This window comes from Mus musculus, chromosome 15, assembly GCF_000001635.26.
Source record: "Mus musculus strain C57BL/6J chromosome 15, GRCm38.p6 C57BL/6J".
Taxonomy (NCBI): domain Eukaryota; kingdom Metazoa; phylum Chordata; class Mammalia; order Rodentia; family Muridae; genus Mus; species Mus musculus.
In genome coordinates this window covers 86,289,996-86,308,196 of record NC_000081.6, presented here as the reverse complement: position 1 = coordinate 86,308,196, position 18,201 = coordinate 86,289,996, and the positions used below count along the sequence as shown (strand labels likewise).

The 18,201-nt window shown below is 47.7% G+C and overlaps 1 protein-coding gene across 3 annotated transcripts in view; it reads right to left on the bottom strand.

The window, feature by feature from the left end:
• Positions 1-18,201, bottom strand: part of Tbc1d22a (TBC1 domain family, member 22a) — a 284,093-nt gene that overhangs the window by 190,307 nt on the left and 75,585 nt on the right. For all 3 annotated transcript variants that reach the window (XM_006520833.3, NM_145476.2, NM_001358062.1), the window contains 3 exons: positions 15,993-16,063; positions 8,422-8,550; positions 6,589-6,651 (listed from right to left, as the gene is read on the bottom strand). In XM_006520833.3, the coding sequence (XP_006520896.1) occupies positions 6,589-6,651; positions 8,422-8,550; positions 15,993-16,063 (263 nt within the window). The remainder of the gene's footprint in view (positions 1-6,588; positions 6,652-8,421; positions 8,551-15,992; positions 16,064-18,201) is intronic.

Below are 18,201 nucleotides of genomic sequence, written 5' to 3'. Positions count from 1 at the left end.
TTTAACACTTTAACACACAAGGAAGACCAAGAAACATAACCAGGAACAGGCAGCCCAGGCCTGGCCCACAGACTCAGTACTACAGTAATCAAGGCCAAGTCAGGGCAGAAGAGACAGACCAACCAAGGGGAGCCAGGAACAGCCAAAGGGACCAGCCAAGGGAGCCAGGACCAGCTAAAGGAGCCAGGACCAGCCAAGGGAGCCAGGACCAGCCAAGGGAGCCAGGACAAGCCAAGGGAGCCAGGACCAGCCAAAGGAGCCAGGACCAGCCAAGGGAGCCAGGACCAGCCAAAGGAACCAGGACCAGCCAAGGGAGCCAGGACCAGTCAAAGGAGCCAGGACCAGCCAAGGGAGCCAGGACCAGTCAAAGGAGCCAGGACCAGCCAAGGGAGCCAGGGCCAGCCAAAGGAGCCCGGCGCATGGGAAATCCTGAGAGACAGCAGCCAGGTATGGCTGCTGGTGGCCCATGGTGACTTTCCACATGGGAGCCATTCCAGAAATGGAGGTGCAGAAGAGCAAGCCAGGAGAAAAGGAGCAATGATGGAGGTCTCACAACCCCTGACCTCAAACTACGCTACAGAGACACAGGAACCAAAACAGCAAGGTACTAACTAACGACAACTGCAGACACACAGACCACGGGGACACAAGACTCAAACAAACCCACACAGCTGTACCTACCTGACCTTCCATAAAGGTGCCGAAGCATAGAGAGAAGGACAGACAGCCTTTTTCTACCCCACTGGAAAAGGATGGCTTAGATACTATCTCTCACCCAATTAATAAAAAAATCAATTCAAAATGGATCACAGACCTTAATAAGACATCAAACTGACCTTCTAGAAGAAAACATAGGGCTTTCAGTTGAGGACACCTCAGCAAGAACTGATAAGCAGGACTGTATGAGGCACCAAAGGAAACAACTCGGCAGACTGCAGAGACAGCCTGCAGGACAGACAGGAGGAGGTCTTCCCTATCTGACAAGGTGGGAATCCACAATCTACAAAAACCACGAAGAGCTAAACACCAAAAACTCATCCCATCAATAAATGAGCAAATGAACTGAACACATAGGTCCCTACAAAGCAAAGAGATAGGGCCAATAAACATGTCATCAAAAGTTCAGCATGAGGGGCATAACCAATCCAGACTTCACTTAAAGTCTATCTCACCTTTAAAACAGCAACTAACGCTGGTGAGAAAGGAGCACTTCATCCCTCAACTGGGGATGCAAACTGGTGTGGCCACTGTGAAAATCAGTTCAGAGTCCTCAAAGCACCCAAGATAGAACTGTCACATGATCCCATGACACCACTTCTGGATAGTTAGCTGGAGAGAATTAACACAACACTACGCACAACAGCCAAGTAACAGAATCACCCCAGATATCCATTAACAGATGTGTAGATAAAGAAAATGTGCTCTATGTAGACAATGACGTTTTACTCAGCTACAAAGGATAAAAGTATGCTGTCTACAGGAAAATGGGCAGAACATGTTAAGTGAAATAAGCTAGACTCAAATGAGTATCACATGTCCTGTGTGTGCGTGTGTGTGTGTGTGTGTGTGTGTGTGTGTGTGTGTGTGTGTGTGTGGGAGAGAGAGAGAGAGAGAAAGAGAGAGACAGAGACAGAGAAAAAGAGACAGAGAGAGACAGAGAAACAGAGAGAGACACAGAGACAGAAAGAGATAGAAGACTGGAAGGGAGTATTGGGTGGGGGGAATAGTACAAGTAGAAGAAAAGAATAGAAGAAGGGAAAAATAAGGATAATTAATGGCAGGAAACACAAGCAAAGTATATTATTGCATGTGTAAAAATATTTTAGTGAAATATATTATATTATATTACATTATATTATATTATATTATGTTAGTAGGTTTTTTTAAAGAAAGTAAAAGTGCGATTACTAGGGAACAGGTAAGCAGGTGATGATGGCGTAAATACAACTGATGTACTTTACAGATGAGCAAAACCACCCTAGTGAAACACTCTAGTCAGCACACTGATGGCACCATCTGTCAACGTCCACCATCATGACAGGCAGACAGACACACTCAGGACTGCACTGCCCAAGGAGCACTCACTAAGGGCAAGGAGCACCCCACATGAGCACACTGCTAGCATCAGACACCAGTGGCTACCATCAAGAAGGGCAGTCCATAATTGTGCCACTGGTAAAGACATGACAAAGAACTGGAGAGCCACCATAATCACAGAGGTTACTTACATCATACAGAAGAGCTTGTGACACAAGAAGGAACTTCAGAAGCACGATTATCTATCTTGTGCCTGACAGTGAGGACCTGAAATTAAAACTCTTTGACGTGACATATATGACATATATGTTAAAGGTAGCCGTCTGATCTGACATTTTTGCCACAAAAACAGAGAAAAGAACATAAATGATAGACTAACCCCTACCCAAGAGACACCAGAAAAGTGTGATGAACTGATTCAGCAGCAAGTAAGAGTCTTCTGGACTCTTAAACTGTGGCCCCATCTCTAAATTAGAAGCAGGGAGCATGACACCAAGTGTGGTGGTTTGGATGAGAATAGCCCCACAGTATATCTGAATGCTTGGTTCCCAGCTGGCGGGCTGTTGGGAAAGGGTTAGGATGTGGGGCTTTGCTGAAGGAGGTGTGTCACTAGGTTTCAAAAGCCCACACCAGGCCGTCTCACACCTTCTCTCAGCTGCTGCTCCAGCACCATGCCTGCCTGCCAGCTGTCATGCTCCCTGCCATGGTGATCATGGACTCACCACCCTCTGAAACTGTAAGGCGGGCTGATTAAATGCTTTCTTCAATAAGCTGCCTTGGTCATGGTAGCTTCTCACAGCAACAGAACTATAACTAAGACATCAAGTAAAGTGACAAGTGTAAAACAGATGTGGAAGACATGGGCCCCAGTATTGCCAGGCTGTGGAGATGCCCAGTTCATTGCTCTAAATGCAGCATGCCCACATGGGAAAGAAAAGCCAATGAGAAGAATCAGGGTGCAGTGAAAAGAGCGACAACTTCTCTCTGGCAGGGCCTGCAGACCATGGTGAGACTAGGAAACAACATCAAATGAGGTTCTTGCCTTTCAGAACTTAAGTGGGGAGACTCTGCAGCACAACCACGGCAAGATGGGGAACAGGTGGCTGCTGCCAGGGTCTCAAAGCACCTTCAGCCACCTGGTACGCACAGATGCACCAGCAGCTCAGGGGGCCTGTCAACAGGGTGGGAGAACTGCACTCCAAAAGCAGGGACCAGCATGTGACCCCTGGCCCCAACACCACCCCAACCATACCTAGGCACATGGGGACCAGATCTGGATCTGGGGAGACTGCCACCTCCACTTGGGAAGCCTTAAACCCTGACAGAAGAGGCTGATGCTCCAGGGTACCCTCATTGCAAGAATGTCCCTTCTTTCCCAGTCACAGGTGGCTCCTATATCCACTCCAAGTTTCCAGTCAAAAATTCAGTTTTACAACCTGTGTGGTTCACTATTCTGTGCCTGATCAAATGTAACAAGACATCACACACAGCAGCAACCTTACTTCTGCCCCTGAGACTGCTCTAAAGCAGCAGAGGGCAGACAAAAGGACAGCTGTGGAGGAAAGGCCACTGGGCAGATGTTGAACTTGGCAACATCTGCACTTGAATATGGTCTTCAACAAAGATACAGGACTAGCTACATACAACTAAGTGTCACAGGTCAAGTTCATCAACAAAATGGGCAGGGACTAAAAAGTGAAAGGTGGCTAAAAAGTAATTTCTTTCACATAACAGTACATAAAAACAAACCAAAATGGCTGATTTCAGGAAACACCACAGAGCCCCCACCAAGCTGCCACATGGGCTTCTGCGCTCAGGACCCAGCTTCACCTTCCCAGTTCCCATCCAGCAAAGTAATTCCATGTCACCAAGCAAAGTGACCAGGTTACAAGTAGTACCACACTGCCAACTCACATGACTTAAAGAGATGTGCCTGCTCTTTCCTATCTGTGTCTTATTCTAATTCCCTGCTAGTGGGATGCAAATGTGAACAAGAGAGCCAAGCAGCTGCTTAGACTCTGAGGTTCAAGCCAAGCACACAGTGGCAACCAACTGTCTAACAAACAACTAGCTCCAGACTCAGTCATCAGCTTCTACCTCATGAAGCTACCATGGCAATAGATTTGCTGTCACCATGGATATATGCATCTCAACTTCTAAGGTGCCAGAAATCTAAGTGGCTCCTGCATACTGGCTGACACAAGACCCACCATCCAGTGCTTCTTCAAGGACCTGCTCCTCATTTCAAATCCCCAGATACACATTCACGCTCAAGTGACCCACAGTCACCCTTGGCCAGCCTGGATAGTCTGCCCTCCTCCCCAGGGGTCTACCTGTCCTGAAGACTGCACAGCCCCTGCTCAACCCTGCCAACTGCTAAATATACACACTACTTCTCTCTGGAGGAGTCTCAGGGCTGAACAAACCCACTGCCAGGGAGATGCTAAGTAAAAGGTTCAAGGCCTGACCACACAACAGTGGTAGTGACTTTGATTCATAACTGGGGCCAGAGGCCACAAGGCCAGCTTTGTGAGCAGTGTGTCAAGCTATAGAGAAACACACACACACACACACACACACACACACACACACACACACACACCAAGGTCTATTTTCCATGTTTAAAGAAAAACTTAAGTAAAGAAGAGGTCATAATGCATTCCCCTTGTCTCTAGCCACTGCAAGCACACCACTGAGAAGGGCACTCAAAGGGAAGTGCCTCAGAACGGCTGCTCCTAGGGAAACTCATTCTCCCCTTTGTGCTCCACAATCTACGAGCACTTTTACTTCAGCAATGTCGGAATTTTTTTTTTCAGCTTTACTGAGTAGGCAAGAGATGTCCACGTTTCAAAATGCATTTACTGGGGGAAAATAATGATGAAAAACAAAGTATTTCAGATAGTAAGTCTACTTTAAAGAGATACCACTTACTTTAGTGACAAGAATATAAAGGTTAGGAATAAATCTAATAGGACATTCATAAGGCCTTTCATAAAGGCTTGCCTTAGTCTGATGGCCCAGGTCAGTGATCTCAGCTACTTGGTAGGATGAGGCAGGAAGTTCAGGGTATATGCATGCAAGCTACACAGTGGGTTCAAGACTACCCTGGGCAACTCAGACAGACCTGATCTCAAATAACCCTAAAATAGGACTGGAGACAGAGCTCAGTGGAAGAGGGCCTGCTGAGACCTAAGGAGTCCAAGCAATCCCATTCATAAATCAAACAGACTTTTAAAATCCCAGCAACATGATTCAGAAAATGACTTGATTGCATAAAGACTAAGAGGACCCAGACAACTTCGAAGAGGCAGGAGGCAGAGCTGAGGTCCCTGTGGATGCCTAGGAATGTGGCGCAGATAGACACTGAGATGATGAGCTCAAGCCCCTACACAGCCCCCACTGGGATGACTGCCCATAGGTGCTGCTATCAGCTACAAATTAAACACAGGATGCAGAAAGAAAACTTTCAGATGGGAGAGCATTCACCAGACAGATGTTGTGGAAAAAGAGTTCTTAAAGAAAGTGTCCCATGATAACCTAAGAGGACATCACATGCAATTCAGCAAAGCTAAATCTGTTCCACCAAATAACTGGCAAAGAATTAGACTCCCAGATGTATAAACATCACAAGCTTATTTTTTTTTTAAGTGGGTAAAAACAAGAAAGGGGCTGGGACAGTCAGTAACAAGCATTTACCAGAACAGTGACACAGAAGACGCCCATCTCTGTATACAGAGAAGCTCTTTGACCAACAGCAGCCAAGGAAAGTGACGGCAGAAGCATGATGGGAATATCCGCCAGACATACAGAGCTCAGGAGCCTGGCCATGTTCCAAGAACTGCCAAGGAGTAGAAATCCAGGTTTCCAGCACTTCAGGTGAGCCCCGTCTGCAGACCCCTCCAGAAAGCACGCTGACGGCATCCTGGGAGCCTCGGAAAATTCTCACAGGGATATACCTGCATAAATGGAGGTGATGATTCCAGTGACACTGTCCAAACTGCAGAGCAGTAGGAAGAGCCGGAACGTTCACCCTGACTGCTACCCAAGAAGAAGAAAGCACAAGCTGCAGAGACTAAATTGCAGAAAGAAAGGAATACACAGATCAAGACACAACAATACCACCACACTGCTTCCTTAGTGTTGAAGTCACAAAGTACGGCAAATACAATTTAGAGACGATTCCCTCCAATTCTTTGGAGGGAGGTGTGAGAGGAAACAGAAACAGAGCTGCAGTAGCAGAACCATAAGCATAGAGAAATAGTTTCTACGCCCAGTTTCAAACTCATAGAGGCAGCTGGTCATCATTGGAGAGGTTCTAACTCCTAAATTCAAGGACATTAGTTTCTACTATAAATACTCTTACACATATTGCATATGTTCTTTTTGCTGTAACTTTTAGTGTACATCAAAAAAAATTTTGAGAACCATCAGTGATTCCATATCCACAAATTATGGACTTTGGGGGCTCCTGGATCAGGACCCTCGAGTAGTAGCAATGGTCACACGCAGAGACAGGCATCAGCAGAGAATCCCCGGCCAGCCTCCTCTTACCTCTGTCACCTTGGGCTGAAGAATCAGCGCTTCCGGGCTCATCCGAGGGATGTCGATATGGATCTGCAGATGCAGGAGAGACATATGTTTATCTTATAGGATGGAGCAGTCCTTGATGACACGTGTGACTTGCCTTTAACCTGCTCTGAGAGGACTGTCACCAGGCTCCTGCATAGGAAGCGCCCAGAAGCACACTCCACCTGAGGAAGGCTTGATGTCCTCAGGTGGCAGGCATGCCTGACCCTTCACAGTCCAGCAATGCTCACTGCATCATTAGGAGTAGAGTGGGCCCTCAGCATCTCAGTAGCATGAGCCAATGTCATCAGTGCACACTGATTTTCAGCCCTACACTGGTTGGGATTCAAGGACACTGACAGTGCCCTGTTTCAGCAGTGACAGGGCTGTCTGTAACACGGGCCACATTCTCCTCTACTTCTCAATGTCCATGAGGAATCTAGGACACATTAAAGGAAGCATTTGAAAGTCTCTGCTGGCGTCAGCAGACTCCTATGTGAGCACCATCTGACATGAGAGTTTTGGCAATGTTTGCCAGCATTACAGTGGAGACCGCCTGAGGGTGAGGTTTAAGAGGTGACCCAACAGGAGTGCTCTGAACACAGCTGGCACCACAGGCTGGCTCCACATCCCAGGAGTACACCCCACACCAGCGACACTAGCATCACTCTGGGACTCCATGGAAACAGCCTGCATAAACTGAGGGAGAGAGCATATTTTGACCCAAAGGGGACTCAATAGTTTAGTTCCATCCTTGCCCATGTGCAGAGAGGCAGCTAACACCTAATAAATAGGGTCACCATTTCACTCTGACACTACAGCCTGTGGCCAAGAGAAAGCCACTTAGGTTCAGCCTCTCCACCTACCTGCTCTCTGTGTCCTTCAAAGGGCTACTGGTGACAGTCAGAGTCTGAGTCCTCGAACAAGGGAACAAGATGAGATAAACTTGCACACAGAGTGCACAGAAAGAAACTCCACAGGCACCCTTACTGAGGGACACCTAAACAGACTCAGGAGGGCCACATGTAAGAGCCCAGGTATGGGTGACGAACAAGGTTGCCCAGGTTCACTAGCAAGACATCCTGGGAGCTACCACCAGTATATTGCTCTCTTCAGTGACAGATGTGTGTGCTGGCCTCTTACAAGATGAAAAGCAGACCTGACCTGCCTCTAGTACCAGCAAAGATCACAGGCAATGTGTTTCTTATGCAGCCAGGACAGTGTTAGCATCATACCCCATCTCCTGCCCCTGGTCTGCCTCATCAAAAACTGGCCTGAGAAAATAGGGGAACGGCCACAAATATCAGCAGGACTAACCTGCAGAGAGGAAGCCAAGCCAGGCAAATCTCATCGCTAACTAGCTCCATGTGCCTGGACATAACCCTCAGTGAGACAGTAAAAACACGATAATCCACTGCAGGAAGACACTAGATCAGGCCCGGGGCCAAGGCACTGCCCTAGAGAAGCAGGCTATAGAATGCAGGGCACAGACCATGGTACCACATGCCAACCATCACCCAAGGAGGAGCTGGTCATCACTAACAGATCTCAGCATCTATTTAGTAACTTGACTCAAGCCTCATGCTTTACCTCTGAGAAGGAACACAAATAAGTCAGATCTGCTGCAGGTAGCCAATTGACATTAATTGCTTTCAAATGGTTATTGTTAGAAAATATGCATCTGCAAGCCTATCAGGTTCCTGATAGATGAAACACATCCCCTACAAATCACCTCCAAACTGCAGTATTGAGTGAAGAGAGAGATCACACACACACACACACACACACACACACACACACACACACACACACACACACCTGGCGATACGTGTCCTGGTGAACTTCGTCATTCCTAGAGCTGTAATAATGCTCAATGAAAGCAAAGTATTCCTTCTGTTTCCTCTGCAGCGTGGCTGGTCTTCGGTCAACATTGGCAGGAAGGTAACCCTGGAGGAAGAAAAGAAACACAGGCACCTGTGGTTACTGTGCATCATGAGAGTGAAGATGGAGAGCCCGTCCAGAATGGCTCAGGCAGAACAAAGCAGCGGGACAGCACGCAGCACCAGCACGCCCCACCAGTGTCACCAACCAGTTCTAAGTCACTCACATCTAACAAAAGTTGTCTCAGGACACCCAGACCCAATGAAGATACAAGCCCTTCTCCACGGGGCTTACATCCACAAGGAATGGGGAGTTTGTCTGGTCTCACACTCAAACCATGCACACATATGCACACGTACTGATTATATGTGCACAGAGCTGTCATGGGGGCAAATGTATTCTCCAAAGTCTCTGCGGGTCCTGGCACTTTTCAATACATAAAATGGACACTTTTCTATGTGGCGTCTTATTTGGTTCCTTGTCTAAGGTCTAAGTTAGTCTTATAATATGATACATATGGATAACTTTAGACTTTGTTCATTTTAAGCCTAGGCAGTTGACTACTGTTCCCAGAAAGACGGTCTTTACCATGTACGCATTTACCATTGCCCAAAGTGACGGTGTTCTCTGCAGCCATTGCCACCATCCCACCTGGACGCTGGTAGTGCTAGCTTCTCACTACAGCTGACTGGGCCTGTCTGGGACTCTCCAAACACAAACTCGGAACCGAGGATTTTGTGCACCCTGCCTTCTGAGATTTGGCCACTGTTGGGAATGAGTCTGCATGGCCCGTGTTAGGCCATTCTGGTAAGCTACTGATGAATAAACAAAGCTTACTGGGTATTCTTGCAGACTTTGGAGGTATGTACCTCTGATTTCTCAAAGCTAAACAGCAAGGGGCCAAGGTGCTGCATCAGAATCTAGACAGAAGTTTTTAAGGAACTGCCAAGTCTTTCCCAGGGAGGTGACATCCTTTCACATTCCAGCCAGCATTGATTGGGACACACTAGATGGGCACACCATTGGGTAACCCAAAGTCCAGGGCTTTTCTTTGCTGCTTCCATGAATCTGGGTGAATACAGACAGTCTGAGCGGCGGCAGCCACCCATGAGCACATGGGTGAGACTAAAGCTGTTGTACAGTTACTCCAACCAAAGTTGCCACGGTCGCCATTCTGGCTGCTTTGTGGCTATTCAGCAGAACAACGCAGGAAGAAATTTGCCTTCCCCAGGAGGCTGTGGTGACCCAGCAGGGAGCAAGGCTGAAGGGCAAGCATGGATGAAGTCCACTTCCAGTCAGGTCACTGTCCCTTCCAGGTCTGCAGGTGAGGCCTGTGGGAAGCATCCCCATTCCTGCCTGTGGAAAGCTGCTGTGCCCATGTCCTGTGATGAAGAGCAGGCCCTCACTTGGAGACAGGCCCAGTTGCTGATGTACAATTGGCCCTTTTAGGAAAACACCCATTACCCAACATCCAGGTTCATATAATGCACTTGAAAATCATAGCCAGGCATAGAGGCCCGTGCCTTGAAGCACTTGGAAGGCAGAGGCAAGTGGATCTCTGTGAGTTTGAGGCCAACCTGGTCGACAGAGAGAGTTCCAGAACTATATAGTGAGATCCTGTCTCAAAAACCCAAAAACAAAGAATGAAAAAATAAAATCACAGCCACACGTCTTACAGAAGCAGCCATTTAGCAATAGAAGACACCTTCTTCTGTAAATGACAGCTTGTCGAGCTCACTGTGCCTGCTTGAATAGTGTGTGGCTGCTCCTGCACAGTTCACAGTAGTGCACGGCTGCATGTGATCCATGGACTGAGCAGTGCATGGCTGCATGTGATCCATGGACTCATCAGAACACACCATGTGTTCTACATCTATTTACATAAACTGCCCCATCTCTAACACACTGGCCAACAACATCTGATTATTTCCTGATACGAATTCCTCCTCCATGTGAGCTGTGAGCACCACAGATCCTGCTACTTACTCCCAAGGAGCACACAGGAGGTGACCAGTGATATACCTCCACAGCCCTGTTACTAATGTGTCAAATACAACTCACAGCAAACACTATAAAATGCTCACCTGTTAGCTTTCAAGGGAAAGAAAGCCTCAGGACACAGTGTTTTCTACAGGAAAACACAGCCTCAGATGCTGCTTCTTTTCAATGAAGAGAGGAGACTGCCAAGACTCCATGGCACAGTCTGCCACACACAGCAGATGCAGCACCAATAGGACCAGAACCAGCCCAAATGTCACCCACCTGGTAATCAGAGCCTCTTGCAACACACCAGTGGACATCCCAACAGAGCTCTTAGTGCTAGAGACACAGGGACACAGCCCTGCCCCTGAGATGAAGGCACAAAATTAGAAGGGTAGGGTACAAACAGACATAATGACAAGTATGTCTCCATCCAGTTAACAGCTGCCCCGGGGACACCCATCGAGGCAGTAGGTTTTGTCCACACTTCCTTTCACCTTGGAGCTATCTCAGTTTCAGTTCGTATGAACTTAAAGAATAGCAATTTCTTAAGATACATCTTATTCTTTGTATGGTAACTGCCCATCCACTGGGCCTCCAAGGAAGGTGCAGCCCCACCAGGCACAGGGCACTTCGGTGTTCCTTTAATCCTAGCCATTCAGAGGTGGTCAACGCTCCCTCTTCCAGATGGGGAGATAGACTTGGCAAACCATGGTGGCATGATCAGAGCCACAGATATGTGAGATCAGACTCAAGCCAAGGCCTCTCCATAACATCTTCCCTGCCTTAACCTACAATCCCACACCTGTCAGGGATGCCAGCTGACTCCTGGCTCAGAGAGCCGAGACACAGGCCACACACTGCCACACCTGTGTCCCCTGCTCAATGTGTGGAACAAGGTGGCTCTACGGAGAAGCCAGATTGCAGAGAGCCCCACCCCCTGAACTCTCCACCCTGGTGAGACTTATCTCTGCACTGTGGCTTTGGAGATGCACACTTTACCTTTCAGTGAGGCCCACCAGGACTGCACCCTGACCAGCACTCATCAATCACCTCTGCCAACTTCCCTACCCAATGTGCTTTTATCTCTTCCAGTCACAATGTAAGCTCCCTCTTTCATCTCAGAGATATACCCAAGGGCTTAGAACACTGGTCCCATAACAGATACTCAGCAAAGGCCTGCTGGATGAATGGATAATGTAAGCAAGGTGAAGAGAGATGACACAGACCTAGGGCCTCAGGGAGAGACTAAGTTAGCAGTTTCCTGGCTTGGTTTGGTTGAGACAGTAGAAAGAATGGAAAACTGCACAGAGCCTGGAGGCGTGCAGGAAATGGGTCCAGGCTGAGCAGAGACCCAACCAGAGCCTGGCAGATGAAAGGCTGGCTGCTGCAGTCAACAGCCAGAGTAAGGGCCCGGCCCAGTCTGCACCTCAGGGCAGTGGGGTCACCAGAGTGGTCAGCAAACACAGTGGAGACAGCCACAGCTACCGGGGTCCTTAGGGAACAGAATGAGCACTCTCAGGAGGTTTCCTGCTCCCAGAATGTTAACTTAATGAAACACAAACTCTAAAAGGCAAGTATGCCACCATAAAAGGCCCACCCATTCTCCTGCCATCCCCTTCCTAGAGGAAAAAAACACATGTGCAAGTGCAGGCCTCTTGATAATTAAGCAAGACTAGAAATTATGCAAATGAAATACATTCAAGTATGCAATGAATTTTAAATGACAGAACTACAGAAGACTTAATTGCTGTATTAGCATGCTATAAAAACACTAATCATAAATGTAAAACAATGCATGCAGATACTTAAATCCAAACTGTCCTGGTGACACAAAAATCAATGTGTTCCCTCCCACCGCGTTCATATGCAAACCAACTGTAACACACTGAAAGAAGCTATGCTGATACTGGAGCCTCGCTGTCATTTTTAGCCAATATCCTCACTAGCATAAATGTTAAATGTTTAATTAGTTTTTGTTCACTCTTTCTGAAAGAGTTAGTTAAAAAAAAGAATCAAAAATATGATGATTCTCTTTGGGACTAATTTTGAAAAAGATTCTATGCTGTTTGCATGTAATTTAAAAGTTAAATATTAGCGCTAGTGTTTAATGGGGTGCCCTGGCTACAGAGCTCTTCAGAATAAAAGCCACACAGCTAGATTTCTCCTCTACAGAAGAATTTCCTCTCGTTAATTAAAAGTAACACTTGTCCACAAACACTAGAACTATGCTGATGACAAACCGTGGGCATGCTGGAGGAAAGTCACTAGTGGGCCAGACCTTGAACTAGGTTCATAATCTAGTCCCCACTCACCCACGGTCACCCAGTCCAACCCCCTAGTCTGGGTATGTCAGGTCTAGTGAGCAACTGCCTTCCGTGGGGCCATGCATTTTTCAGAGACCAGTTTCCTATCTGGTTCATGAGCATCCTGGTTCTGTCTTCCATACTGCCTGGAACCCTAGAACAATGGGGTTCAACCTGGGTCCAATAGCAAGTCCCGGTATCAGTACTGTCCAACCTCCCAAGTGACAGTAAAATACAAGTTAAAAAGAGACCACAGCTTGTCAGACATGGAGTGGTCAGGTAGGGGGTCACTATGGGTGGGGCCATCCCTGGGCTGATGGTCCTAGGTTTTATAAGAAAGCAGGCTGAACAAGACACAAGAGGCAAGCTAGTAAGCAGCACCTTTCCATGGCCTCTGCATCAGCTCCTGCCTCCAAGATCTTAACCTGTCTGAGTTTTTGTCCTGACTTCCTTCAGTGATAGACTACCGGTGTAGAAGAATAAGCCAAATAAACTTTTTCTCCCCAACTTGATTTGGGGACTTGATGTTTCATCATGGCCACAGTAAGACACATGCTGAAGCTGACAGCATCTGCAAACTGCCACCAAACATCTCATGCAAACTCTAGGGTCCAGCTAGTTCCAGATGAGAAAGAACCCCGCCAATTCTGACCAAGTCTGACCCGTATCCCAGCTACACAGGAAAAGCATCACAGAACCAAGGGCCAAGTGCTCAATAGCCTGTGACTGTGCCCGTGCCCTGCAGAGGAGCCAGGCTCTGCCTGCTCTAGCAGCCAGACTCCCTCCACAAATACATGTGGCCTTGGCCATGGACTCCTTCCCAGCCATTCCAACTGGCCCTGCCCCAACTCAAACTCCTTCTAGCTCCCCTGATGCCCCTTGGAGGGCACCCCATCACTGCTATACACTGCACATAAATAACCTGGTGACAATCACTTGCTTATCTGGAGGACATAACTCAGCTTCTGAGTAAATCTGAGTGTACCTTGTCTTGCACACAGCAAGCAACCAACAAAGGACAAGTGGGGCACATAGTGTGCCTGGGGCACAGAAACGGGGTCTTAGGGAAATGGCTCCTTTTCTGTGCAGTGAGCCTTGGCCTGCAGTGTGTCGTAACAGAAGGGTAGGCATTTTCTCTGTGTTGTGCAGGACCCAATAGGGCTGGCACTTAGTCTCAGGCACACCCTGTCCTTTTCCAGGACCAAATATAATGTCTGAAACACGAAAAGTTCAACTAATCTCCAGCAAATAACTAAACGTACTAAGCAATGGTTTTACGGGTTATTCTCCTTCCAGAAATAGCTACACATCCCTGGCTCAAGTCCTTCAGGATGAGGATCTGGGATCAACCATACATATGGTCTCCTCCTGATCCCTGGCCCTCCACCCTGCCGTCCCAAGGAGGCTTAAAGAGGAAGCACTTGCCTAGTCTGTGTCACTGGCCAGCCCCACTCTTACTGCACCCTTCAGCCTTGTGACCTGCCCAACTCCCTCGTCCAAGCAACACTGGCATCCTTCAGAGATGCACTGTGAGCCTGCGCTCATGCCAAGGAGTCTTGCCTGGCATTCCCACTTATCTATACTACACCTCCTTGGCAAAGAGCAGATTTTCCCACTAACCTAGAATTTACCATCTCACCTGTCAATTCAGGCCTGAGAACTGCCCTAGCCTCCTGCCCTCCTTATGTACTCACAGTGGCCTTGGAGACACAGTGTAAAATCCCCTCTTCACAAAACTGATCCTATGAACTGGCCACCCCATAGTACCATCCCAACCCTTCCCCTTGGCTGACACTTAAGCTCTGAGCACCTCACAAGTACACTGTGCCAAACTGTGCGAGACTTACCCTGCTGCATGCCTGGGCCCCTGACCTCTTCCTAGAAGCAGCTGGGTCTCGATAGCCTTCAGTGTTTCTAGGAAGCCCCCTACAGGTTTTCTTTGGTCTACATCGCTAGCACTTCTGCAAACAGACTCCCAGGTCCACACCAACACAGTGGGGTTGTCCACCACTCACCCCACCTCAACCCCTGCTGTTCCTCTGATGCTGACATGCCCACTGACATGGCAACCAGTGTGCAGCTAAGCAGCTCAGGGCACTGCAGCTATGACTTGTGCAGGCGCAGAAGTGATGGAAAGGGCAAGAACCTCTTATAAGTCTTTCCACCTAGACTAGCCAGTTCTTAATGAGCACAACACTATGACATAGGGGCTTCCAGACATTTACATCATAACTTCCTACAAACCAATCTAGAGTTGTAACCCCTTCTAGAGAACATTTGGAAATGTGGCTACAAACACTTAAAAACCACAAAACAGAGCGCAAGTGATCACGGCAGGTCTAGCCTTAATTGCAAGAGATATTTAATCAATAAATATTTGCTGTTCAGAGCTGCATCTGCATTTAGGATTACGAGGTACTGAACTGAAAATTTATTACGACTCATTAGCACGAAAGTCTTTTAAACACTGAAGTCAGACTCAATTTAGAGTAGGTGCCTGGAGTTCCCCATGACTTAGCTCCAAAAATAAAACAAAGGAAAAAGAGAAGCGAGCTGCCAGTAAACTATCCTCACTCTCAATCTTAAGCTGTAAGTGAGGGCATGGAGATAGCCACCAACCACTGAACTTTCTCTGGGGGCTTCTGGAGCAGCTGCTTAGTGCTGAGGCTCAGGGAACTGGACCCCACTCTCCACCACACTAACAAGCTATGTCCAACACCTCCTGTCCCACCTCCTTGTCCTCTTCCTTTTCCTGTCTTCCTTCCCCCTCTTCCTCCTCCTCTCCTATCTCCTCTTCCTCCTCCTCTCCTTCCCTCTTTTCCTCTTATTCATCCTCCTCTTCCTCTTGTTCTTGTTCAACAACAGCACTGCTGATCCTTCTTTGCTGACACATACCCATTTCCTCTGGGCTGTATGGGCTTCCGTGCTGTAAGCTCCTGAGTCACGAGCCTGCATACATGATTCTTTAATGGTGGGAATGAGCGCAGCTGTCACGAGCCGCTGCTCATCTTCACTCTCTTCCAGACTTGCCAAACCAACCTTGAAATTAAGCTAAAACTAGACAATGCCTTCTTGGACACAGCAAAGGCTTGTGTCATTATGCAACCCAAGACAGACAAGTGCGTGGCCATGGCCAGCAAGCCATTCTCCCCCAGCCAGGTGCCAGGCCACTGGACTCACAGGAATAAAGTAGCTAGGCTGAGTACTGGCGTGCAGACTTACTGAGAGAAGTTTCCATGTCATTGGACGAACTGGCTTTGGGATTCCGGACCAGCTCAGCTTCCGTAATTCCTCTGTTGGAAGAAAAAAACAGAACAGAGAAAAAAGCAGGGTTACAAAAGGTTCTACAGCACCTTACCATATCCCATCAGTGTCCTTAGGGGGCAGGGAGCCCCACAAATGGAACCAAAGTAAGCCTAAATGATAAACATCTCAGAGGGAATGTCCTCGATGCACAGAAGATAATGAACGAGTCATACCACTTTATTAAAGCAAACCAGAACACTACCTGTTTGTGCATAAATTTTAGATGGGACTCATTTATCAAAGGCAGCCAGGTCTCTCTGGTGCCACCCTGGGCCAGGTGAGACCCTTTCTCTCTGGGGCAGTAGCATCCAGGATCCCAGACTCCTCACCTCCCACTAATTCTATGTTCCCTGGTCCACATGCTAAGTCTCCATTTGGATAACTCAGCTGGCTCTCCTTCTCTCTTGTACTCCCGCCCACTCACTGCTTCGTAATGATTTATTTATTTTTATTTTTATGTGCATTGATATGCTTCCTGCTTGTATGTGCGTATAGGGCTATCAGATCCCCCTGGAACTGGAGTTACAGACAGTTATGAGCTGCCATGTGGGTGCTAGGAAGTGAACCAGGTCCTTTGAAAGAGCATCAGTGCTCTTAACCACTGAGCCATCTCTCCAGCCCTCCTATCTGAGTTGTCTCCTCAGCGCTGGTCTCTGGGAGATGAGCTTGTCTTCACACAGCTGGCAAAGGTGTGCTACCAGATATACAGATAAGAGAGTTTCAGAGTGGACAAACACAGGCCTGGATGTCTTGACAAATACCACTAACAAAGAGAACCAGAGATGAATTGGCCAGAGAGAGAGGCCTGCAGCCATGGCAGTGAGCCTTAGAGGGTAAGGAAAGTCACCATATGAGATGGTGGGGAAGAACAGTAGGCCCTGGTTCTGCTGGTCTCTGATCTCCCTGGGGGACTAGAGAGCACATGTGGGTGTGTAGAGACGTCCACACACTTCAGTCCCAGCAAGACAAAGGCAACTGCTTCCTTTGCTTCCATTAGAAATCTACTATTAGACTCTTCTAGCAGCTCAGAGCTCATGATTAATACCAGGAATAAGAGAAGTGATTACAGAGAAGACTTTGGTAATATAATCAACAAAATGCAAAGTCCTGACATCTAATCTTTTTCCAATTACTAAAGTCTAAGTAAAATAAGTAGAGAGTAATTGGACGACAGCACCAGCCATAACCTGCAGTCACAGAGCCCTCAGAAAACATCAAATCTCCCCCAGCTCCCCAAGGACGCCAGGGAGAATGGGGACCTAATATCCAAATGCTGATAACAGTGTTTGCTAACTGCACCTCTGCCTCCCTGCTGAGCCTCTCCCTCCACACAGTGCTGTTTTCTGGCTGTGGTTTATGAAGAAAGCACTGAGAAAACACAATGGTTAACGTTCTCTGATCCCATCTCCACATTACACACACACACACACACACACACACAGAGTCAAGAGTCTTGAATATACTGCATGAGATAAAGTTCTCGTCTTGTCGAGGTTCAGTGTTTAAAAAGAGCTTTGCATACATTATCTCACTGGCTCCTCAAAGCAGCTTGGATTAATCAAGGCTGTGAGCCCTGTCCATGAATGAGAACTGGTCTCAGAGAGGTTAAGTAACTTGGTCTTTAATACATACCAAGCTGTCTTCACTGTATTAACTCCTGTTCTTAAAGACTTTGTAGCACAGTCAAATACCACTTATCAATACAGACAGAGATCCCAAAGAAAGTCTTCAGATCCAAACACAGTAGTGTATCTAAAGAATAGCTCACATCACAAGCTTCACTCCAAGGGTGCAGGAATGGGTGTGTTGAATCTACTGTTGGAGAAAAGCCACTCTCAGCAATGACAGATGGCCCAAACATGCATTCCCTCTGTAGAAGAATGTTGCCTGTGCAAAGTGCCTACAACTCCTGAGGCCTACGCTGAAATGCTGAGATGTGATGAGTGGCTGGCTAAGCACACCCCGACTCAGTTCCAGAGGGGGCCTGTGAGGTACTAATGCATGACTAACCCCCTCCCTGTGGTCGATGTGCCATGGGACTGGGGTCCATCTTAGATACTGGGAAAATAGCACAATTGCTCAGGACTCCAACCAAGTCCTCACTCCTAAGGAATCCCTTGGAAGC